Source organism: Leptonotus elevatus, chromosome 12 (genome assembly GCF_054856555.1).
Source record: "Leptonotus elevatus isolate MCC_2025b chromosome 12, RoL_Lele_1.0, whole genome shotgun sequence".
Taxonomy (NCBI): Eukaryota; Metazoa; Chordata; class Actinopteri; order Syngnathiformes; family Syngnathidae; genus Leptonotus; species Leptonotus elevatus.
This window is the reverse complement of record NC_141250.1, coordinates 22,978,963-23,005,341: the sequence shown is the minus strand read 5'-3', so window position 1 is coordinate 23,005,341 and position 26,379 is coordinate 22,978,963. Positions and strand designations below refer to the sequence as shown.

The window sequence follows — 26,379 nt, the reverse complement described above, 5'->3', positions numbered from 1 at the left end:
GCTACTAAAGTGTCCGCGTACGACTTAGCTGTCCTCAATTCAAACCTGTCCTTCGGCGCTAGTAAATTTAACTTGACATTCCGCCACGCAGCAGGTGGGAGGGATTAGCATGGAGCGCTAGGAGGTGGGTGGGTGGCTGACACGAAGGGGGGGGGGGGGGTGCGGGGGTTCAAGGGACGCTGTGCACGGTAGAAAAGGCCGCACGTATAAATGCGTACGTCGTATAAATACACGCACGCGGTCTAGGAACACCAAAAGACGTTTAGCCAGAAATGGACGAGTGCTAGCTGATCTCGCGCATTGTGGCTAGCTCGCGCTTCACGTCGTTAGCTACCGTCACTCAAAGTGCGGGTCCAACCGGATAACGTTCCACCACGACAGCTGTTTATATATTTGTCGTTTGTGGTTGCTTTCTTACTATGCTGGCTGGGTGGTTTGTTGATTTGTTTGTTTTGTTACTTTGGCTGTTTCGTGCCGATTGCGCGAGCAGAGAAGGCCGCCGCCTCCTCCGAGGTCGAGGGAGCGAGTACGAATCCGAGCCCGAACGCAACGTCGGGCCTGGCGTTCTGAGACTTGAATCTTGAAAACGCTCGTTATGATCACAGGACGTTTGTCGAAGCGCAGCGTAGCCACAATGCTAACGGCTCGATCTGCCCACTCCCATGGCTAACGATTGCGTCATAACGAAGCGGCGCACGCGTGCTGACACGAATCACGTCGATCACGCTTGGCATGTCAAATTGGACTGTCGAGTGTGTCGGCTGCGTTTCAAGCCGTGGCCCGTTTCCCGGTGGCCTCCCCCAAGGCCCCTTTACAGTCCATCAATGGGGGCGTGGGCGCAGGTCACACGCACATACATTCGTGCGTGCGTGAACGCGGCAGCTGAACTGGGACAAACGAACAGACTGACCTCCGCCAAGGCCAAACGACAAAGACACGGAACAAACTACTTTCAAACGCGGAATATTGCCGGCTCCACTTTGCGTGGTCGCGTCCTTCATATGCAACCGCCACCTTTTTCAGCTTCTACCAAAAAAGGGCAACAGATGTTGTCACGCTACCTTCAACAGCAAAATATCACGTTGGACTTCGCTCGCCGCCTTCAAAGTGGAAAACTGCTCATTCCTTCGCGGGCCGCACGATTCGTGGACAAAAACTCATGACGGAGCCACGGCCCGTCTGGAAGAAGCGAACCTTCCCCGACTGTGGGCGGTCTTAGCATGAAGAGGCCGCCTCGCACCCTGGCGCAAAAAGAGAAAAGCCAGGTGATAATGTAAGCAGCCTGGCGTCTGCGCGTTGTTAACAAGGCGGCTAAAAGCCAGCGGGCGCATTTTAGCGTGTGTCGCCCGCCGCCGCGTCTCCAAGGGTGTGAGGTTTACGCCGGCGCGAGCTGGCTACCGTTCCTCGCACCCCGCGGAGCTAGCGCCCCAAAAGACACCAACGCGAACTCCGCCGGGACTTTATTAGCCAGGTGCGCTAACACACTTAGTGAGACGTTAGAAGACTCATTTCACAAGTAATAATAAAAGCCGCGGGCATCCGTCTCACCATCGACTTGAAATTGGGTGGACATGTCCACAAAGAAAAGTCTCAAGGACCCGTGCCAAAAAAATGAACAGGAAGACGGCCATTTTGGGTTAAAGCAGCCAAATTCCAGGGCTTGTCCAGAAAATGTAATCAGCCCCGGACAGCAGTTCCACCAATCAACTCAAAATTGGGTGGACACGTCTCTCACGGCAAGACGCGCTCAAAAAGTCTCGAGGACACGTCCCAAAAATGGAACAGGAAGTTGGCCATTTTGGTTTGAATGAGCCATTTTGGGGGGAACTCCCGGCCCCAGAAATGGTTAGAAAGTTAGCAAGACACAGAATTGGGCGGACATCATGGCAGGATCCACCAAAAAGTCGCCAACAAGTCATTTTTATTGGAATCGGGCATCTTAAGGGGGAATTCTTGCCATTCCACTTGGCAAAAACTAAAATCAGCCATAGACACCAGCCTCACCAAAAGACACGAAATTAGGTGGCCGCCGTGTCCGTCATAAGACAACCCCCCAAAAAACTCTCAAGGCCCAATATTTAACAGCAGGTCGGCCATTTTAATTTAAGCATGTTCAAAATGCATTCGGTGCTCGTACTTGGAGCAAGTCGGAGTCGGCCATTGAACGCTAACAACTCCGGCGCTAGCTTAGCCGACGGTCAGGCTTGTAGCGCTTCCTCTGAAGTGTCACCAGGGGGTGCGGGCGAGGGTTCCGGTGCATCCGGGTCACCTGCGCGGTCGGTCACACTATCCACCGGACCCCTCGCAAACCCCGCCCACCGAAGCGGACCTCGCTCATTTAGACACGGGGGCTTCTCAGCGGGGCGCCTTCAAAAATGAGAAACACCTGCCGGTGGGGGTCGAGCGTATCGCCGACATCTCCTTTGACTCCCCAGACTTTGCTGTGTGTGTGCGTGTGCGTGCGCGTGTGCGCGTGTGTGTGCGTGTGCCACTAAAATGAGGCAAAACGGCCCGCGGCTACAAAATGTAGCGAGTCATCTGGTCTTTAGAAGCGTCAGTCTGGTGCTGGTTACACTTGAAAGTGGCGGCCAAATGCAAACGCTTTTGTATTTTTGGTTGGTTTTTTTTTGGGTCAAAATAAAACATGCATGAGGAATTTCAACAGTGATAATCTTATTTAAACCTCAAGATTGAATTGAAAAATGAAGGGAAAAAATGTGAGGATTAAGCATTTTATGATGCTGACTTTTTTCTTTTTTTTTCTCCCACTTCTGCCGTCAAAAGTCATCAAAGGGAACAAAAGAAGCAATTGGATCCTTCTTCTCATTCAAAGTGCAACAATTACGATCTTGTAACTTTAGCTTTGGTCGTCGCAAATTGATTGGACATTTTCTTTCATCAGTTTCCTTGAAAGAACGTAAAAGAATGTTTTTTATATCATTCCTACATTTTAATTGGATATGAAAATCTCCAGTTTCAATCCAGCCGAGTCATCCTAAAATAATCGTGGAAAATACGTTTGAATGTGTTTAAGTAGGTTTCAATGTTTTTACAAGTAAATACGTTCAAATGGCTAAATGCTAAAAATATTAGCGTTTAAAATGTACTTTAATACGCGTTTGCCCGTCAAAAATATTTACTCCACAATTGCACGCTTCCACATATGACTTTCCGTTTTTACATTTCGACTGTCGCAAGCTGTAAGAAAATGTTTTCTCGCTCCTTTGACTGAAATCGTATCGAACGCAAAACGTGGGCTAATTCGGCATTAAGATCTCCGGCGCAAATTGAGCTGACGTCGTCAAAAGATGATCTCGTCGGCATTCCGTGAGAAATAGAAAACAAAAACAAAACAAGAGAAAAAGGAATATCAGCGTGAAATGTGGCGTGAAACGTTCCCCGAAGATGTTGAAATGCTTTTTTGTTTTTACTGCAGCCGCGCCGATGACGACTTCACAGCCGACTTGACGCGGCTGGGAAGCGTTTCGGACTTTTTGTTTTTGATGGAACGCCGCAACACGTGTCGAAACTCCTGTGAAAAGCAAATCGGTTTCTGCCGCGGGCAATAATTCACGTCTGCGGAATCTCGGCAGGAGAAGAACAAACGCGAGAAGGCAACAAGACAAAAATGGCGGCTGGGATGAGCAGAAGCAGATTTCGCGTCACCCAAAACCAAGACGGCCTCCAAGTGGGCCAGCGGAACCTTCGGCGATCCAATTTACTTGCGGGCGCCCGCCGCGTCGGGAAGGTTAAAAGGCTTCCGCGAGCTTCTTTTCCGCTTGATGGATGGCGGAAGGTGGACGATGTCATTGATGAATCGTCGGAGGCTGGAAATGCCGTCGGCCAATCGGCGGCACGCCGCCAAAAGGATGACGTCGTGCTCATCATTTAACGTCCCCGCCGCTCAGAGGAAAAGAAAAACCCAACAGATGGTTGCAATCTTGCCGGCGGTCCTCACGATGACGGCCCACGTATGATATTTCACGCGCGAGATTGGCCAGACGCGAGTAACATGCGCGTAATGGACGCCGATTGGCCGCTGAGCAAGAGGGAGAGAATTTGGAGGCCGCTTGACGATGCCAATTTCTTCGCCGCATTCATGAGAAATTTAATTTAAAAAAAAGTTGACGTGATGTAACGGAAACCATCCCCGTTGTAAAACTATTTCTTTCGTCCCTTCTGGTCTACAGTACGTTCACGTTTGACAAAAGTAGTAGTCAACGTGATGCCCCTTTTCGCACTGCACTTGCTCAGCACGAAAGGTGGCACAGGAGTGCAGAAAAAGGACACGTCAGCGTGGCCGCATTTGGAAGCGTTGATGGCGACCAGGAAGTACAAACGGGGACTTTTTCTGCCGATTTCGACAAGAAGTGGAACGCACCTCCGCGCCATGCGTCTTTCCTTGTTCAAAAGAAAGACAACGCGTTTGAAGATGGACGAGCAAAAGGAAAGAATGTCGTATCAAATCCAGTTCCAGGAAGTCTGAAAACCCGCCGCGGCAGCCGCGTGTGCTCTTCTCGGCTACATTTTAGCCATTATGCTAACGGAGCCTCTCCAAAACGTTGAGGGGGGGTCTCAGGGCGTCAAGGCACTTTTCTTGGCGGTTGCCGTTCCTGGCGGGCGACTCGAGTGGCAACATGGCCGACAAGGAACCGGCGGGAAAGCGCCGGTGCCGTGCAAGTAACTTCTGGCTAAAGCCGAACTGTGGAAGGGTTTTGGACCTTTTGGACCTGCATTTGACACGTGTGTTCTCTGCTGTCCCAAAGCGCGGGACAGCCTCCCTCCGGCGTCCTCGCACCGTCGCCTGCGAAACACGGAAAATCTGCCCACAGTTTCTCTCCCGTTGGCGGCGTTTTTGCCCGCTTGGCCGGCGTACGTTCGCAAGCGTCCGGCAGAAGTCGTCGGCGTGACGAAGCGCGTCGGCGGCCGAAGCCTCGCGAGAGTTGAGGTCACACAAAAAAAGGAAATGAAAAGCATTCAAAGGTGGACGTGAATTGAAACATTTATTGACCTTTTTGACGTGCTTGGCACTTTAGACATTTTATGTACATTTGCACAAAAAAACAGATCTTTCTTTTTTGCTATGTCACCCGTTATATAAGAACGACGGTTCTGCTCAGCACTTAAATACCACAAAACACACCTGAGCAACCTGCTTTGCTATTGCTGATAAATTCACACGTTTAAGCTTTTTATTTATATATATATATATATATATATATATATATCTCACTCCAAAATGGCGACAGCGGGTTCCAGTCCGTCAAGGGACTTTTCTTCGGGGCGGATGTTCCCAGAGGACCGTGTCCCCGAAACCCGTGCCAAATGTTCCGATTGTCGCCGCACGGCGGTGCGAGGAAGGGAGACGGTAAGAAAATCCAATCGGCTCTCGGTGACTCCGCCCCCACCTCTGCCAACCGCGGCGCCACCCAACCGCCCGAGTCGCCCAAGCCAACACGGCCGGCGATGTCGCCGCTGTCCCCGCGAGTCCTCGTCATCCCCGCTGCCCGCGCCGCATCAAAAATAAACTTAAATAGTAGTACGGGCGCCCCCACGAAGGCCTTTTTAAGAAGAGGGGGCGCGTTCACAAGCTCCGACCCTTTTTTAAAAGGTTGAGCCCAAAATTCACATGTTCCGAATTTGCGTCAGAATACCCGAGCCGGCGTCTCTACACCATGTGCATGGACATCTGGGAGGGGGCGCCGTACTGGCGGCCGTCGCAGGCGGCGCCGCCCTGCTGCTGGCCGCCGCCGTTGCCGATCATGTGCATGGTGTCCATGTTGCCGTTGGACAGGTACTGGCGCTCGGCGAAGGCGCCGGGCTGGGCGGAGGAGCACAGCAGCCCCCCCCCCTGGGGCTTCTCGGGACTGGCGGCCAGGCGGGGCGAGGCGGGGAAGTTGTATCCGTACAAGTTGTAGGGGTTGTGCAGCGAGAAGGCGTTGTAGGCGCCCTGCTGCACGTGGTGGTGGCCGCCGCCGAACACGTGGGCCGAGGACGGCGAGGATCCGGAGGGGGCGGCGGCCGAGGCGCCCCCGGACCCGCCGCCGCCCGCCTGCATCACGTACTGCAGCTGCGAGGCGGGGAAGGAGCCCAGCTGGCCTCCGTAGGCATCCATTTTGCCGGCGCCGCCCCCGGAAGCGCCGCCCTGCATGCCGATCAAGGAGGAAGTCCTCTGCGGCAGGAAGGACTCGGCGTGCTGGGCGGAGGCCACGGCGCCGCCCGGCGCCTGCAGGCGTCCGTAGGAGCCGTCGGCCAGGCCGCCGTAGCCCTGCAGCGCCGCCATGTTGCTGCGGGCGCACGGCGGGTACTCGGACAGGCCCAGGTTGCACAGCTGGCTCTCGCGGCAGCCCACGTTGAAGGTGTTGGGCGCCAGGTGGAACGCGGGCGGCGAGCAGGACGGGGACAGGAGGTGGCCGGCTCCGGAGGGGGAGGGCGTCCCCGTGCTGGACGTGGTCGGGGACGTGCCCGTGCTGCCGCCTGAACACACACAAAACCGCACATTTGAGCACCGTGGCGGCGGCGGCGGCGGCGGCGGCGTGATGCGTGCCGAGGCCTTTCATGCAGACGGCGCCGGTTCCAGTCCCAGCTTGTGCCCCGGAACCCGCAAACGAGGCCATCGCTGATGACAAATCATGCGAGGGACTCGCCGTGACGACGGAAGTCGCAACAACTGCTCCCGTTTTGGCGGTGCAACAATTCATTAACGATTAACAACCGCGTGATTGTTTGCAGCCAATTGTGAAATTCGCTTAACAATAAATATGAGATTTTTGTCATCTTCTTTGAAAGGCGACCGATCACGTTCGGCTAAGCAGTCAGAAAACGCCGGCCATTTTATTGTGGTAACTTTTACTACTTCCTGTTTCCGTACGCCGCTTTCCTTTTCCTCTTCCTCGTGTCAGCCGTCTTCGAAGGAAGACGTCTTGCTCTGCATGTAATTAGTTTGTGTTGAACCACAAAGAGCTGTTTTTATTTACGCAAATATGACGAGAAAAAAATGGACAATAATAACAGCATAAATGGACCCAAACAAAAATCCGCGATGGGTGAAGAGCAAGTCGTGAGGGAACATTGCATTGGAAAAGTATTCTTCTACTGTTTTTCACTTCCTGTTTTCATCGCGTAACCATGACAACGCTCTCGGCTCACAGTGAGCAACTTCTGATTCTTCGGCTACGTTAGCGCTTAGCGTTAGCCGCAGACGGTTTCAATTGAAAATAATGACATGCAGCATATGCCTTAGATAAGTGGCAGGACAAACGAGGCTCGCCGTGGGGGAGGGCATTCGCGTGAAGTAGATGTGAAGTCATGTTTTCCTTCGTTTCCAAGGACTTGGGGGAGATTCGAGCGGAAGGGAAAAAAAATTGGCCAACGATAACAAACACGACGTCCCACTGCGGCGTCAGGCGAGCCGGGTCGCCATGACGACGGTCACGCGGTGTCGGGAGGCCGGATCGGGTGACTCGCGTCGCGCTGACGCCGGGAGAATTGTTACCTCCGCCAAGGAAGAAGGTTCAATGACGTAAAACCACGGCCGTGAACTCGGAGGGAAGCGGCACGTTCGGCGGAAAATGTCGAGTTCCTTCCACCAAAAATGGTTCCAAAAGACAAGAAGTTCATCTTTTGATTGTGGGATCAAAAGGCCGTAAAAGTTCAAGAAGAACTGGAAAATGCTCCCAAGCCATAGAAAAGTGCACATTGCACATTTGTCATGCGGCGAGAAAATGAGGAAATGGAAAAGTGCACAATTCATCAAACTAGCAAGACGTGCGAAGGCGTGCGAAGGCGTCCGCGGTGCGAAGGCGTCCACGGTGCGAAGGCGTGCAGTCACCTTGCTGCTTCTGCATGTTGGTGAAGTCCTCAAAGGTGAGCGTCCTCACCGGCGGCCTCCAGAAAGCGTACGTCTCCATGATGGCCTCCAGGCCCGTCCTGAAGCGCAACACACGAGACACAACGAAACATCAAGCGACGTGCTAGCTCACGAGCTAATGCTAATGCTAATGCATATTCTTCGAGTAAGCTACTTTTCATTTCTTTACTTTGATTATCAACGTCTTTAGTTTCGAAATGTGTATGAAACGCGCTCTAAACAATAAAGCCACTTTGCCTGACCTATGCTAACAAGTTAGCAACACGTGACGTCACGACGCAGTTCGTCGCGCTAATCCTCAACTCAGCTTCGTCTTTATCGTGCGCTCGCAACCGTCTTTTAAACTTCCCGTTTGTGGCTTCATTCTTTCTTTGGTTGCAAAGCAAATATTGATTTCGAAGGGAGGGCCAGATCGGATTGGATTAAAAAAAAAAAAAAAGTGCACATTGAGAGGCTAAGAAACAGGCTTGCCGGGTGGCGCGTTTCAGTCCACAAACGTTTTTTTTTCTTTTGGTGCTCACTTTCAGAGCAGCACGTGTGAGCGAGCGTTACGGAGACGAAGGAAGGAAGGAAGGAAGGCGTAATATTCCGACTCAAATGAATTCATCCCCACAGAAGTAAACATTCTGTGATTTCTGTCGCGGTCGGTTCAAAGCAAACTTTTGTCAACATCTGTTTTGACTTTGAAAAACAATCAGCAACATTTTGGCCAATTTTCTGACATATTATTGACCTAATTACTAACTGAATCATAATCAATTTATGTTTGTGCATTTTCTGTACTGTCAATTTGAAATCATGTCCTTCCTGTTTTGGACGACTGTGAGGGCGGGAAAATGTGTCGTAGCCTAATGCTAATAATCAACATGCCTTTAGATTTTTTTTTTTATCTTCGGTGGTTCCACAATGATGCCATGAGTGAAACGTGTATGCTAATGCTAGCAAGCTGTGGCTAGCAGCAGCCCCGCCCCGCCTGGTCTAAATCACGCTCGTTGTCATGCGTGACGCTAAAAGGAAACTGGAGAGGAAATGTCGGCAGTAAACTGAAAGCTATTGCAAAGATGAGCTACAAGCGGCGCAAGCGGCGAACGCGTCGAACGCGGCGGGAGAAAGCAAAAGTCCCGCCCGCAGGAAACCCGAGCCGTTACAGGTTTTACGGCGGGCATAAATCTGCGTGAAAGCCTGCAACGCAAACCGCTGCGACGAGGCACTTCCTGCCCGAGCGACTGTGGCGGCGCGTTAGCGCCGATGCTAATTGGCCTCGGGAAAACCGCCTGTCTTTTATTTATTTTTGGACTTTCATGAACACTTTGAATTTGACCTCAAAGCGGAATTGGTCGACTTAAAAGGTTGAGTCTTTAGTTTTGCCCGTTTGTGTTTGTAAACAACCAATTCAAAATGGACTCCTCCTCTTCTCGTCAACATTGCGCCCGCCTTCAGTGACACGCCCCCCCGCTCTGTGGTTGGCTGGAGGGGTAAACATAGAATTGCCGCCCACCAACGTCCCACTCATGGCAAAACACAACAAAATGGCAAAATACAGGCCAGGGTACACGTTAACGGAAGCCCGGAGGTGTCGATTGAGGAGGATGACGCGTTTTTTTCCCGAGTGAAAACTCAAGACTTTAATTGTTAGTGGCTTTAATATTTGTAGAAAAATGTTGTTGTTTTTCGGCACATTTGTGAAAAGAGCCAAAGAAATTTGCTGGGGAATATTTGTGACTTTGGGTCAGGTTGAAATTTGTTGGCGGGACGACGCGATGCGCTTCTTCCATTTGGAGCGTTTCCCGCCGGCGTGAAGTCGCCGTTATCGTCTCGTGTGTTGCTCTTTTTTGCTTTTAACGCTCGGCTACAAATCACAAAGTCTATTGTCTGAAAAGCAAAAAAAGATGTCTGCGCCGCTAATAATGCGGACCAGATGATGGGGGGCTGCTTTCATGTTCGAGCCCCCCCCCCCCCTTCCCTTGTCCCTCCAACATGCTGATTCAAAGAAAGACAAAAAAAAAAGAAAGAAGGTATGATGTCACCGCTGAAGGAACGACAAGAACAACAGAAGCCAACAATCGGCCCAGTCAGGATTTTCATTTCTTACAAATATGTGCTAATCAAACAAAAATGTGTTTGACCTTTGAACTGCATTGCTCACAAACAGTAGCCAGTTTCACACAGAGTTTCACGCAGCAGATGTCAGTGTCAGCATCACGACGTATAAAATGGTAACAAATTGCTTCAACGCAACCGGGGTGGGAGACGTGGAGGGTAAAGTCTGCCGTCCCGGCTTTCCGTATACCCTTTCACGCGGCGACACAGCATTCCGCAATCAAGAGAATTGAGTCACGTCCGCAACAGCTTTCAACAAAATTTGAAACGAGTGTCAGTTGGGAAGTTTAAAACACCGGTCCCGGATTTCTTTCATACCCTTTCACACAGAGAGACAGCGTCAGTGTGTGGCAGTACATAGAAAATCGGTGTCAAACAATTGTTGTCAACACAACGAAAGCAAAATGAGAGAAGGAGCGTTAAGCTCACACCGCTGTCCAAGCTTCTGCTATACCCTTTCACACAGAGACAAGGCATCCCACAATCAGGTCATTTCATGACATCAGCATCTGGTATGACATACAAAATAGTTGCCGTATAATTGCAGTTAGACTGCAACAATGACTTTCAACAGAAAAGTGGCGGGAGTGTCAGGTGTAAAGTTGGACACGCGGCTCTCGGCTTTACTCTATACCATTTCACACAGACGCCGCATTCCACAATCAAACATTGGATCAAGACCAACGTGAAAATCGATGTCAGATCGGGATGATTGCTTTCAACACAAAAGGTGTGTAGCAACCTGGTCCCGGGTTTCCACAATACCTTTTCATACAGACACGGCACAAAAGAGTGTCAGGAGTTAAAACTCACGCGTCGTCCCAGATTTTCATTGTGGCATTTCACACAATCATAACAAAATGACATCTTCAGCCTCAAATAGTTGTCGGACGCAAGGTTCAAGAAACTAGTGTTGGGTGTGAATGATCATTTCTGCTAGAAACTTCCACACAGAGACACCGCATCCCGCCATCCAGCAATGAGATGACACCAGTGTCAAACGAGTTGTCGGACAGTGACAGTTGAGTGTCGGGTGTAAAACTTCACACGGCTTCTCCGCAATTCCCTTTCAAACCTCCCAAGAGCGCAAAAACCGCACCTGTTCCTGCCAGAGTCCCGAAAACCTTTAGCAAAGGGGTTCCGGTCGATCTTGAGTCTGGTGATCTGCAGAGAAAAAGCCGGCGGTGTGAATGCAGGGTCCACTTGTGACGGAGCGCGACGCGACGGCGCGTACGGCACCTGCTGGTTCTGGTACGCGGTGACGGTGGTGAAGACGGTCTCGGGAAAGCTGAAGGTCTTGACGCCCTCGCCGCTGGGAACCGGCTTGTTGGGCGACAGCTCGCTGCTGAAGTCCTTGCGGATGACGTGGACGCGGGGCTGGTACTTGTGCATGGAGTGAAGGATGATCTGCGCGGGAACAGCAAGGAAGCACTCGCAGTCACAATGTAGCGCGTGCGGGAACGCTAACGCAACGCCGCTTTTACGATTCAACTCCAAAACGATTGTCAGAACCAAAACAGCATGAGGTGAAGGGTGCGAAAAATATAGAGGACCGTCATCAATTCTTCCACCTCGTGTAGTGCGTACGGGATCATCAATATGACACACGTTGTTAACTGCGCCAAAAACTATGATCAGAACCAATACAGGGGATTAAACAAAAACACAATGTGATTGAATAGTCAGTGAGGGAAAAATCATGCATTGTCCTATCAGAATAGAATTAGAGTGCAGCGCGTACGGGATCATTAATAGAACACAATTATTAGGTTTGAACTGAACTCAAAACAATGGCATTGTCAGCATGAAAAAAAAAGATGTCTATTTGGATGGACGCTCGCCAAGAATGGACATCAATTCTTCTCCGTAAGATGCTCCAATGTAGCGCGTATGGGAGCGTTTTTTTGACGGTTTCAAAAAAAACGAAAAAAATGAATATGACAATAGGAGCGATCCTGGCGAACGCTCCCCTTTGATTTCCTGGCCAGCGCGCGTGCGCGCCTCCTTGATGACATCACGTGACCGAGGACGGGACCTTGGTCTGCTCCCGATTAGTCGCAAGTGAGAAAACCTCCTGGGGGGGCCAAAACCTTCACACCCCCTTTAAGGGCAGATAGGGGGCGTATAAAAACTAAATCAAAATGAAAATAAACAAACTTCCTGTAAAAAGACAAGACAAGCCCTAAACAGGACAGACAGATGTTTACGTGAAAGGACAGACACACATGAGAATGGACAGACGGATGTTTTGATGATGCGTGGACGGAAGACAGACGCTTTCAATATGTACGTTTAGAAAGGACAAACAGATGTTGACACGATGCAGGTGCGAGTGTTAGCCGGCCGCGGTATAGCGCCAACTACTGGCCAAGGGACTCAATGTCCACTTGCAATCAGGCCGGCACGAGCCCGAAAGCGGCACCCGCGCGTCGTCGGGGCTCGCGCGTCTCCACTGCCGCCTTTCGTGAAAAACATATTTGCGGCACATGTAGCGAGCGCGGGAGCGAGCGAGCGCGGGAGCAGCCAGGGGACGAGCGCTCGTCCTTGTTCGCACTCAAAGGCGCTTAAGGCTCACGAGTGATGTTTGTCTTTCATGTGGCAGCTGGATCGGCGGCGAAAGTCCAGCACATGCAGACAAAAAAAGCTGTGAAGCCGGCGCCAAAACCGACAGGTGGCGGCGCCATCGTCGTCGCCGCCGCCGCCGCCCGGCCATCGCCAGATGATCAAGCAAAATTATTATGAAATGACATTTATGGAAAATATCAGAAAATCATGTGGAAGATTACATTCCTTCTTCAACTGAAGTGACATCAGCGCCGTCACGATGGAATCGTTTTTAGAATCGATTATTCAATCGACTTTTAATGAACTTTTCAATGACTTTAATTTTGCATTAAAGCGTATGATTAAAGCATTTTTCCCCGATTACTGTTTATTAACCAGTGATTGGTGTTTATTTCGTATTCATATCGTGATTAAAATTTTTTGGGATTAAACAGAAGATAATCGGTCTTCTTTTATGAATGATTACAAAAAAATATGCTGAAATGAGACAATTTAGATAATTTTACATTCAAAAACTCCAAACGATGACTCCATTATTAAAATAGCTGTCGATTAATTTGATCATCGGTTACTTGTCAATTAATCCATTAATGTTGACAGCTTTAAATGACATTAAAAAAAAAATCTAAATTAATTTTAAATGACATACAATAATTAACTACATGATTTCAGTAAGACAAAAAGTAAATCAATAAAAAAATAAGTAATTACGCTAAGTATTTAAACCAGCTACAGCTAAATTGAAATGATTCTACTCAATTAAAAATGAAGTGAAATGGCATTGAATTAAATCCAAGATTAATTCAAATGAGCTCAATTAAATTGAGTTTCAATCGAATTTGAAGCGCTCATTTCAACTTCAAAGTCAAATTGACTCCAATGGAATTCAGTTCAATTGACTTGGATTGAAAAGAAATGCCTCGAATCCAACTCAGCGGTGGCGGCCATCTTGCCTTCTATGACCACTCGCCGCGGACTGAAAAGGGCATCGCGAACGCCGGGCGGGCGGGCTCAGCTTGCGAACGTCACATGACCAGAGCCAGCCGGGCTCTCGCGGGCGGGCGGGCGCTTACGTGTCCTTGGTCGTCCAGCTCGTTGTTGGTGAGCTTGAGCTTGTCGAAGCTGACCACCTGCCGCATCCAGGTGTCGCCCGACGCCAGCGAGTCCGGGTGGATGTAAACCCGCGGCGGCACCGGCGAGTCGGCGTTGCCCGCCACCATCCACTTGGAGCTGTGGTACACGTACCTGCCCACACACAAAATGTTCAATTGCTACGGGGGCTGCCGGTTTGGGTAGCAATGCACTTCAAATGAGGGAGGTTTTGTTTTTTTTCGTGCCTCAGTAGGTGCTGCCGTTTAGATTAGCAACAGATAGATGTCTTTAATGTCCAAGTAAGAATGATGATGACAGTCAGCAGACAATATTTTGTACTAATGGCAAAAAGGGAGACATCTATTTGAGGGAGGGGTTTGCTTCTATTAAGTACTCACCTCGGTAGGTGCTGCTGTTTTGGTTAGCGACAAATGGACTCAAAAGTTCATTCTTTAATTTCTTAGTGTGAAACATAATTTGAGTGACGAGGCCATATTTTTACTGATTGAAGAATTGGGACGTGCATAATTGAGGGAGGCATTTGTTGTCATTTTTCACAGCCCCGCCCGAGCTGGTGCTGCTGTTTAGGTTAGCTTCAGAATTCAACCGTGAAGATAATCAAGCTAAATTCTGATGCTGACATTTTGTGATGCTAATCGTTCCTCGTGTTCGCAATTTGTAAGGGCTTGGCATGGATGGCATTTGTGTGACTGAATGCTACGTTTGCTAACGGACGTCGTCGTCGTTGGCATCCAAACATGAAAAGATGGTTTTCATTTGCAACCATCATCTTCATCATTTTCCCACATGATTTGAATTCAATGTCAATTTCACGTTTGTTTGCTCTGGCCTGCAAACTTATTAGCCGTTAGCGTTAAATGTTAACAGATGCTTGTTTTTCCTTGTAAACGCTTTTACAGCTTCCTGTCCTTTTTATTGCTTTGTCTTTCTTTACATATTCTCATTTACATAACATATGAAAAGGTCAAATAACCTGCTTGCCACACAAGAGGAAAACAACATTTTATTACATTTTTTAAAGCCGAAGAAATTATATATATAAGATCTGCAATTATGTAAAAGCTACTGTGTATGTTTTTTTTTGGTGACATTTTCTTGCTTTTCCTTTTACAATATTTACTTTTAAAATAAATAATTCGGAAAATGTCCTTTTCCTTGATGTATTTACATAACTGTACAATTTACGTAATTTATTGATTTACTGAATTTAATGTCAAATTCATTCATGTGTTTTCGTTTTTTTTACATTTTCTTGCTAATTGAACAATTGCTGCTTTTACTTCATTTATTTTCTTACTTCCTCATCATTTATTCATTTCTACAATGATTGACATAAATTAATTGTTCATCTGTTTTTAATCAATTTTAATACAAAACAACACTTTAATTCATGCATTTTATTTTCGTGTAAAAAAGTCCATCCAAAGTAAAAAATTAAAATAAAAAATAAAAAATAAATATATATATATAAATATATATATATGTGTGTGAATATAATTAGATTCTGTGATTATAACAATATCTTCGGTTATTTTTTTATGGTTGCCGCAGTCGCACGTTGCGACTTTGGCCTGGTTGTAATTATTTCAGCCACTAGATGGCATAAATACATCAAACGTGTTTATGTCCATCGCCGCGTTGACGCCCTTGTGCATTTTGTCACAGTTTAAAGTCGTAGCAAAAAAAAGAAGAAGAAGTCATAAATCTGTACGTCCACGTTTTCGATTGAGGATTCTTTGGCGTGGAAAAATAAAACCAAATTGTAAAAAAAAAATGCAAGCTATTTATTCTCCGTCAAATTCGAGACGTCAACGACTCCTGCAAATAGTTTCTCGACTGTCAACACTTTTAATTGTTGCCATTCGAGCGTAAGAAAAACGACAATGAGGTTTCGGGGAAAGACGCTGACTCGCGCAGAATGTTTTGAAATGAAAATGCTAGCGATGAGCCACGTTGCGTGCCACGTTTACACGCCGCTCGCGAGAAGTCGGAAAGCAGGCGAAGGACGAAAACGCGCGCTTGGACGCCTTGCTACGGTCATCGCAATCACGTGACCAATTCAAGCGTGATCAAATAACAAATATGCGAGTTCTTGTGTACATTTCGTAGTCCAAACATTGCCAATCATCCTTTGATGTTTTTTTTCTCCACAACGACATTCACGACGATTTGTGAACAGAAAAGCTCTCAAATCACATTAACCGAGTGTAAGCGCAACTTGCATTGGTAGTGATTTATGTTGACTTTTTAGCACCCTCTGGTGGGCAAAAGTGCATTACATCTGCTTGGCTTGCGTTGACGTCAGTTGTTGAATGAGACCGCGGAAGACGACGAAGCGCTGACTCGGTGGCGCGTTGGGCCACGTCACTTCCTGTTGGCTGTAACGAGCCAAGAGGTTCAATGCCATGTTTGGGGGAATTCGATTGGTCGTAAAAATGTCGAAAAACGAGTCATTGAAGACGTTAGCATCAGTTAGCATCTTATGCTAGCGGATCTGAGTTTGCTACGCTAACTATGTTAGCCTGCCTCGGTTGTGTCAAGCATGCTCATTTATTTGACATTTTCAGTGCTGTGCTAATGTTGTCTTATTTTCATTTTGTTTGAGTTTTACTTTTAATAAAGAGATAAAAGCAACATCTCGTCTGTCTCGCTGGATCGAGCGTCTCGTGAGGACAACAACGACTGTCAAACGGAATCTGTTACATTAAAGTGTGCTACAACTTTTCTCAACCTCGTGTTGCTTCAGTCAAAATGGCTGCCAGTCAATGAGTTCATTCAAAAAAATCGTAAGTTCCATCTTTGCTCAAATTGGGACGCATCAAACGACTTTCCCGTCATTCATGTCTGCGATTGACTTGTCCTACTTTTTCCCAAAGTTTGGTTTTGTTCCTCACGGAGTTTTGTCTCAGCCGGCGGGAATTCTGCCCGCCTGGATGTGAGGAATACATTTGAATGCCGGCACCGGGCTCGGCTCCGGGCTCCGAGCTCGGCTCCGGGCTCCGGGCTCCGGGCTCCGGGTTCGGCTCGGGCTTCAAGCCAAAAGGCGTCCGTCTCGTCCAGTTCCCAGAGTCATCCATCATCACGCCGCCACCGCCGCGCAAATGACGGGAGAACGCCGGCGAACGGTTCGAGAGGCCCCGCCGTTAAGAATTGGCGTCAAGCGGACGTTCGTCTACGGGGAGCGCTTGGCTGGGGCTAGCTAGCTAGCGCTAGCAATAGCGTAGCGTGCGTGTCAATATGATGGACTACCACATCGGCCGAAGTCTACTTTGAGCAAAAACTCAGCTTCGGCGCATCTTTTGGAAATTTCCTTGGCTTTAAGTCTTAAAATACGACGACAAGCTCCATCTTTGTGGGGTTGCGGTTTTCTTTCAAGGAAAGATGATTTTATTCTCGTAATAGCCTCTTGCAACTTTAATCCTAATGAAAAGTAACACGATTACAATTTTGGGCTCCTTTCATGTAAAGAATGTTTGTTTTGTAGGTTTTGTATTGCAAAACATGACAAACTTTTTTGTTGAAAAAGTCTCGAGAAGGAGATTTTCGGACTTCTCAAAATATAAAAAAAAAAAGACTCCTTTCTCGAATGAACGAATGAATATTTGTTTTAGAATTGTAGTGCGAGAAGTCAAATTATGGCCACAATATTCTTGTTGAACATCTCAAAAAACAACATGTTCTTTTTGGAGCCAAGTTGTCAAAAGGACAATTTAATAAACAATAATTCATCTTTTTCTGTATTTTTTATTTGTATTTGTTCACATTTTACTGAACAAAACGATGTCGCTAACCAGTGATATAAAGGCCTAAAAGTAGATTTTTTTATTTTGAAATAATACAATGAAGTTGATTCCCAGGCACGAATGTCGCGCTTTAGGACACAATTCCGACTTTTTGAGCAAAATTCAAGATCACGTTTGAGATCTGAAAAATGCCATTTTTGACTTCCCGGCAAACATTTGGCATCTGGACTTGCTGGGCTGGTCTTTACGTTCTCTCTCCTCACGGCCGCTACTTTTGTTGCGCAATTCCGAAAAGGAAATGGCGAAGTGAGCTTGGCATTTTTCCCAATTCCAGCAAAGGCTAGCGGTCGTCGCGTCTCACCGGTATCGCTTGTTGTCCACGGGTACGATGTCCATGGCGATGTAGTACTGCTGGTGCGGGTCCAGGCCGGCGATCTTGACTCGCATGGCGGGAAACATCCTCCTGATGGCGGCGGGAAAAAAACCCAGCAAACAGTGAGAAAAATGAGCACGCCGAGAAATGGAATTTTTTTACATCTGCTCAAACATCGGCTTGTGATGCGCTGCGGAGAACAAAAAAAATCGACGCGCGATTCCTCAGTCCAAATATGATGCACCAAATTCTGCATTTGCATTTTGGAGGCATTCTTGGTTGCCGTCCTCCATTTTGTCACTCCTTTTGACGGTTGACAATAAAATAGCCCAGAGCAGCGATTTACTCTCAACAATCGAAGAGCGCGAGAAACAATGAAAAAGTCAACCGCAAGCCGTTTGAGGTTAGCGTCGTGTCGCGAGCAATAAAAGGAAACAAGTCTGTGGCTTGTTATTATTGCACTTAATAACGGCAGGCAGCAAAACGCTCATCGGACGACCACGCAAAGAAAGAACAAAATGTGCCGTTTGCCGCTCAGACGCCTGCTCGGCATTTTTCGCACTCCAAATAGGATTCCAAAAATGCAGAATGTCGTCGGGACCTTCCGTGGTGGGACTGCCGCAACGTTGTCTTCCGTGGTGGGACTGCCGCAACGTTGTCTTCCGTGGTGGGAGTGCCGCAACGTTGTCTTCCAGCACAATTGCGCATTTTCGCACTTTCGTTGCCGATCGAAGCGCTTTACAAACAAAAACAAAGCTCGATTAACACTCGACTCATTTGCATGGAGTGCAAAACGAGAAAACAATTGTTTGTCTTGTTCTTCTTGCAATCAATAACTTTTTGCTCAAGGAACACAACGTGAAATTTGTCCTGCTCGTACTCAACATTGCGACTTTTCTTCTTGATTTTCGAGCTTCGTTTTTGGTGTATTTTGTCAGTGATTTGTTCTCGACAATCGGCAAGCTAAAAAAAATGCTGATCTTGTTACCCGCAATGCAGTCATTACGTAACAAACGACAAAACAAAAAGAGTCGTTTTTTATTGCAATTCGTCACAAACTAGCGCAGAACGATATTATATTTTCTCAGTCCAAACTTTATGAAGTCGGATCTTTTTTCCACAGCATTATTTTCGATAAACAGTTGAAATGTAATGAACGACGAAAAGCGAAAGCATTGTTTGACGTGTTTCTATTTTGATCGCGCTAACCTCGACATCACATCAGCTGTAAATTTGCGAGTATGTTTGACTGCATTTTCGCCGTCAAATAAAGATTTGAATTAACGGCGCAATCCCTCATCGCTTTGTGTCGCAAAAGAACACAAGCAATGATTGGTCCCAAAACCTCACTCGAGGACAGTTGCGTTAACGTGACGTCACGTGCAGGGCGTGATGTGTTGTTATGTAGCCTAATAAGTTAACCAGCGTTGTTGTTTTCGACTCCAAAAAATAACAATAAAAACAATAAAGAAAGCAGCACATGGTGAGAAAAGACATGACTCTGCGGGATCAATAAACGTTGGAATGATCTCACGAGGGCCGCCGAGTTCATTCAAATTCCGCGCTGACGTCATCACAGCTGGACGCAGACGCGCCGCTGTTTTACGGCCTTCACTTCGGAATTGAAAAAATAAAATAAAAACTTATAATAAGCCCCGATCTCTGTGTTCTTATCACACGAGAAAAAAAGATGGAAAGGCATAAAAACAATAAAAATGTTTAATGAGGCAAAACCAAATGGAGGAAAAACAAAAGTCTCACGAGAGAGAGAAAACGCAAAAGTCATAAATGAGCCACTTTATTAGGTACACCAGTGTTACGTCATGACACCGAGCTCTGGGAGAAGGTCAAAATATTAGGAACAGCTGTCAGCTTGGCGCAGATTGAAAGCCATGAAAAGGGAGAATTATTTTCCTCGCTCGAGATTGGATTGCGCAGGGGGTACCTAATAAAGTGGCCGGAACCACACCAGCACATTTTGCTTCAACAGCAAACGAAATAACACACAAATAATACATTCGCCATAGGAATCATAATGTTTACCCATGAGACGCTAATGAAGTTGATCTGTCTGTTCCTTTTCCACCAACGCACTTGAGTTTTTCTTGGTTTTATATTTAGATGTAAAAATAAATAAATGAAAATGTCATATTTTCATCACAGGTTTAAAAGGATGCAAAAACGACATATGTGTGCATAACAATTGATGCCATTTTTAAATATACATTTGTTTCATCTCCAAAATATCCAACTGCACAAACAAGACTGTTGTTTATTTTTGGATTATTAAAATGAACCAGATGCGTGCCCAGGGGTGACTTTAAAACTAAATAGGCTATATTGCATTTATGTGCATTAACAAACTATCTCATAGTTTCAAAAGTTAATAAAAAAAAATTACAAAAAATACAAAAACGAAGCCAATCAAGATAAAAAAATAAACGTTAAAATAATTAAGAAAAGGCTTTGGATTTTATTTTAATAAACACAAAATATTTTATAGAATAACTACAAACAGAATATAAAATACTTTATTGAGAACTAGAATATGGTATATTTAATTTTAAATAGTGTTTTTAAAATAACCCAGCAAACCCAACTATGAAAAAAAAAAAATATATATATATATATATATATATATATAAAAATTAAAATTATAAGACAAACCGTTTCTTAAAAATGAGCCACGTGGAAAAATGTTAGAATCAACATTTCACAAAAACAAACTAAGTCATCTTTCATATTAGAGTTTAAAACAAGCTTTAGTCAAAATTTGTATTGATTTATTTAAACAACAAAATAACTAGATTTTCCCTTGCAAATGATAAAACATTATGATATACCCCCCCCCCCCAAAAAAATTTTTTTTTTCTTTTCTCGACCAAATATATAGCTTCATTTGGGGAATTTTATGTTATTTTATTATCAGGATGATGCTGATGATTTATGATGATGATGATGATGATGATGATGATGATGATGATGATGATTATAGGCTACTATACCTGCCGGCCTTGGTGATGATCATCTCGGTTCCGATGTCGTGGAATCGCTTCCACAGGTCGGCGCACTGCAGCTCCACGTGGATCTCCTCCATGGACGCGCCTGAGGAGGAGGACGGCGCTGAAGCGGAGGAGGCCGCATGCAGGGAGGAGGCCGCCAAGGAGGAGGCCGCCAAGGAGGAGGCCGCCAAGGAGGAGGCCGCCAAGGAGGAGGCCTCACTGGCGGCCGGCAGCTCGCCGAACGAACACGACGTCCTCTCCGCCTGCAGGTCGGAGCCATCCGAGCCGGGACTCGCCTCCGAATCTGCGCGAGGACGTTGGACGTTATATATGAGAAAAAAATGACTAAATGGCGCTAAAATATTGGAATGGCGTCACATAATTGCCTCAATACAATCATATTGTTATGTTGATGTCATTCAATATTTTTGTGCTTTAGTCAAAACAAGCATTTGTTAAATTGTGGTGAAAAATGTCCAATTGTGAAATGCATCTTTAATTGCTGACATTATTATTACATTAATAAATATTCATCTTAAATAGGAAGGATTAAAAGTGAAAAAATGTTTCTTAAACTTATTTCATGTGTTATTATATTGCTGTCAAATGATGCATAATTTACAAATACAATTCATTAAAATTACACATACGGATATTATGTCATATTTTAAATGACGTTAAACAAAAGCCTGTATCGTGCAAAACTTGTTGGAAAATGGCGATTAAAAATCTGACGTCATAGTCTCCACCCCCCCCCCCACACACACACACACACACACTTACACTAATCTAATTTCCAATTGACCTGTAGTAACTCCCAATATAAAACTGAAGAATTTTATTTCTTTATTATTTTTTTCATTGTTTTTTTTAGACTCCACGTAATGAAACAAGAGTAAAAGAAAACACCAAATATTTCTTCCCACACTAGCGAAAAGTGCAAAATTCGACAAAGCAGAGCATGGTGACGTCATAGCCATATGCGCAGATGCTTAACTTGCATTTTCACACCTGCTTGACTAAAAAAGAAAAATAAAGTATTTATCATTAACATCCACATTTATTCTGCCTGTGACGTCATACATCGCAGGGGACAAATTGTCATTTAAACGTCACAAATTGTGGATGTCATCATTTTGCGCAAGCTTGCATCGAGCAAGATGCTGATTAGGACGATTAGGATCATTATTAAGATGATTATTAAGATGATTGAGGCTGCAAGAAGCTGTCGCCAACATTTTATCCGCCTGCAAGTTTTCACATCAGGAAGGGAAAAAAGGAAAACCTTTCAATTTAGAAGAAACTCCTCAGAGGGGAAAAAAAGCGGAGGCCAAATAGGAGCTGTTAAAACACACTCGCACACGCGCACACGCGCACACGCGCACACCTCATTAGTGCCCCCAAATTAGGTCAGGAGGGATTTTGTTTGGCCAGGCTTTTCTTTTCTTTTCTTTTTTTAAGGTGAAAATGTTGTAGGTGCCCTAAAAACAAAGTTGAGGTGACTTAACAAAGTCCCAAGTAGGAATTTTGTTGGAAAAGTGATCAGATCTTGTTGTTGTCCTCATTGAACCCAAACAGCTTTGGAATACTTTTTTTTTTTTTTGCGCTCGTGAAATGTATCATTTTTTGTGGCAATTGTAAATTGGGAGCGTTTTTGTTGCTGAACTTGTTTTGTTGTGGCACTTTTTGGGGAGATAGTTTGCAATAAAATAAAATAAAAAACAAAGCCAGCAATTTGGTGCAACATTTTGCAATTTTTTTCTACAGGTACATTTTTGCAGGATTTTCTTCTTCTTTTTCATATCTTGTGAATTTTTACGTTGTGACGCACAAAACATGTTTTATAGAACATGCCTTATAGTGCAACATTTTGGTTGAATTTTTTTTTGGGTGGCATAAGAAGTGTTTATTAATGTTCTTTGTCATTTATTGCATTTTCTTCTACATTTTCTACATTTTTTTAATTGTGGCTTTTGGTGGCAAAACCGAGCGTTTGGTTTTTTTGTTGCATACTTTTTCCTTACTTATTTCCTCGATCCATTGGATGAAAATTTGAAAACATGATATGTTGATCACTTCTTCCTTCATTTCGTCATTTCACCACAATTTTACACAATTTGTCTGCTATATTTTGACCTTCCAATTATGATGTTTTTGCTTTCCTGAATGCGTGTTTGATGTGTGACGTCACAGCGAATACAATCTCTATTTGGTGATTTGGAGTATGTGCGTTGGCCCACTAAAGAACTGAGACGAATTTTCTTTCGAGCGGTTTTTGCTGTTGGGGAAAAAAAGAAGAAAGAAAAAAAGAGGCCAAGCAGCGCGGGATAGCAGGCCGGCGAAAGAGGCTCGGCTGCCGGCCACGAGCAGCTCGATCGTCCGCCGGAGGGTTGCGAGGGCGGGAAAAAAAGGAAAGAAAAGAAAAGAAAAACATTTTCATTTTCTCCGCTTTTGGGGAAAGTTGCGACGCACTTCCGACTTCACCACAACTTCTTCACGGGATTGCAAAAACACTTTTCGACGCGACTTTTGCATCTTATGCTCAAGACTTAATTGGATTAATTATGTCAATGTCTTTTGCCCTCACCAAAAAGAAAACACTTCAGACAACAAATTGAAATTTGGATGAAGATATTTTGTTGATGGACTCGCATTTAATTTTTGTATGCCGTCGTCCGTTTGCATCACGTGCATGCGATACTGCCACTATCAATAATAAAAATAATAATAATAAACTGTCGCTTTTTAGATTTATTGATTAAACACTAAACATACTTTCTTGAATTGTTTCAATATTTGCACAAATATTACAAAGCTTATTTGAACATGTTTGACACGAAGCGCTCTTACTTTAGAAATATGAGCATTTAAAAGTTGATTTTTGTTTATATTTAATTTTATTTTTTATACAATACTGATATTTTGTCTGTAACTTGACATTGATGTTATTTTTACCATTTTTTATATATAAAAAAATATGGATAGGTGGTGTGTTTTTTTCTCTCCTTTACATTCTTAAAATGTTGACATTTCGGAGATTGTTTAAAAAAACGGTGTAACCTTTTTGCATGATTTTGTTTTACATTTGTATTAATTTCCCCCCTGGAACTTGAACTGATGTGATTAAAAACAATTTTAAAATGACCAATGCGTCGTTTCAAACAGCACGTGGCTGTAATTTGAATGAAGTACACATTACATCATAATTGGGATATTACATTGTGTGTGTGTGTGCGTGTGCGTGCGTGCGTGCTTGCAGGTTGTGTTAACAACATGACTCAAGTTCATTGCACGCACAAACAACTAAAAGGCAAATTCTGATGATAACGTTTGCCGACCCGTAACTCGAACCACGTATTTTGTGTTTTGGGACGTGCGCGCTCCCGCTGTCCTGCCGCCAGACTTTCGGACACTTGGTGGGTCGTGCACGCGAGATTAGTGAAGCCTTCAAAATTGTCTTACACTAACAGTTTTTAAACAATGTTGTTGTTCATTTTTCCTTTCATCGTTTTTAGTTTTTAACATTTTCACTAAATAATATCTAGAATATAATTTCCACATTAAAGCTAAACATTTTTTTTCCATGACTAAAATGTCTGTTTTTATTATTTTTGGGGTTTGTGGCATTTTATATGACGTTTTGCCATTTTATTAAATACATATTACAACATTATGACATTTTTGTATAGTGCTACTGAGGATTCTGGCACAACATCGTATACTTTCATTCATGTAAATACGAATAATATAAGTAAAAACTGATTATATCCGCCATTTTAAAAATATCGGTATTATTTATATTGGCTATATAAATATTTGTATTAAACAAACAATTTTTTTTTATGTTGTTTTCGCACGATTTGCGACGTGCGCGCTCCCGCGGGCCCACCGCCAATCTTTCGCGGACATGCACGGCGATCCGTGCTGCCTTCACGTACCGGGGCAAAAGTGGGTCTCCGGTAAATTAAGCGTTGAAAAGACGGAGGTCTTCTTAAAACTAAAACAAAACAACAACAACAAAAGCAAAGAAGACAAAGTTGGCGTGTGGTGTTGCGAGCATGCGCACTGACCCGGCTCCATGTCGAGGCAGTGCGCGGGGTCGTCCAAGTGGAGTTCGTCGTCGTCGTCCTTGTGGTGGTCCCAGCCCACGCCGGAGGCGGCGGCGGCTGCTGCGGCGGCGGCGGCGGCTGCCCGGAGCTTCCGTTTCTTGCTGGAGCCGATGAGGGCTTCCACGGAGAACGCGTGGGCTCGCGAGCTCAGAGCGGCGGCCGAACGCCTCCTTTCACTCATGTCGGGAGCGGCGGGAAGCCAAACCAAGCGCCCGCTCGGTCCTCACAGCGCGCGGCGGCCACACACAGACGTTGACTTCCCCAAAAAGAGCCCGGAACCAAAAGTAATCCAGTACTCAGAAGGACGAGGAGAAGGAGAAGGAGAAGGAGAAGGAGGAGAAGGAGGAGAAGGAGGAGAAGGAGGAGGAGGAGGAGCGCTGCGTGGAGCTTCCCCTGCAGGCCGCCATGGTAGAGTGTGTGCTGGGGCGAGTCGCCTCTGATTGATCGGACGCCTGCACAGGCGCTTTTTTTTCAACACTAGGGCGGGGCCGCTTCCGCCGTCCAATCGGAAGCGAGAGCGGGCTGCCAGGCAAACTTTTTCCACCAATGGCGCGAGAGCCACTCCCGCCACACGGCCAAAATGGAAGATTTCACCACGGCTGTCAATCACTCGCACACACGCAACCAAAAAAAGCAAAATGAGGGAAATAGCTAAATAAATGCTTGACGTGTAGCCTATAGTCGACATGGATTAGTCTGACATTTAAAAAACAATATAGATATTAAAATAAATAAATAAATACAACTCGCAAATGAAACCACGCGAAGGGGGTCACAGAGGACGCGCACGCGCAGGTATGCCTAAAAAAAGGAAGAAAATTAATATTTGAATGATTTACATATTATTATTACCGCTAATGTAAAAGTATTTCATTATTTATTTGAACTTGTAATAATAACATCAATTGAATTCCAACAAGTCAGTTGTTAAATGCACAAATGGGAATGTAGCCATTATTATATAATTATGACAAATTGCTCTCGATATTGTTAGTGAAGTTGATTACATAGTCTAAAATGAATGAATATAGGCCGACCAGTGGTTTATTAAAATGTAGAAAATCAATCATCACAAATATTTTTATGCTTACACAACAACAATGTGCTCTTAATATCCACCTCATTAATGTAACATTATTAAAGTGGAACATCAAGATGTGCATGCCTTACAAACTCAATAAAAATAATAAATAATGCATTTACAACCAAAGAATATAACTACGAGTGTCTTTTTCTGCTCCGCACAATAATAACGAGGGCAACAAAATGTGAAAATATATACAAAAAATAATCAAATAAATAAAATCCAGGCCGGAGCAAATTGTTGTTTTTAGGACTTTTATAATCTGATTTACTGGCATTTTGCACCTACTTTCCGAGCACGTGCAAAAATCGTGTAGGCTTTTTTTTTTTGCGACTCTGCACGTCGACCTGCAAACACACACACACATACACGCGCACACACAGACACATTTGTATATCATAATTCATATTACAGCGCAAA

At 45.2% G+C, this 26,379-nt stretch overlaps 1 protein-coding gene across 1 annotated transcript; it reads right to left on the bottom strand.

Annotated features, from left to right (window-relative positions):
- Positions 1–5,096: 5,096 nt before the first annotated feature.
- Positions 5,097–25,287, bottom strand: tbx15 (T-box transcription factor 15). Its single transcript, XM_086091187.1, has 8 exons — positions 24,837–25,287; positions 20,770–21,070; positions 17,753–17,854; positions 13,609–13,780; positions 11,210–11,377; positions 11,070–11,134; positions 7,832–7,929; positions 5,097–6,477 (listed from the first exon to the last, which is right to left on the bottom strand). The coding sequence occupies exons 1-8, from the start codon at positions 25,054–25,056 to the stop codon at positions 5,669–5,671; spliced, it is 1,935 nt and encodes a 644-aa protein (XP_085947313.1). The 5' UTR covers positions 25,057–25,287; the 3' UTR covers positions 5,097–5,668.
- Between the last annotated feature and the right edge of the window lie 1,092 nt (positions 25,288–26,379).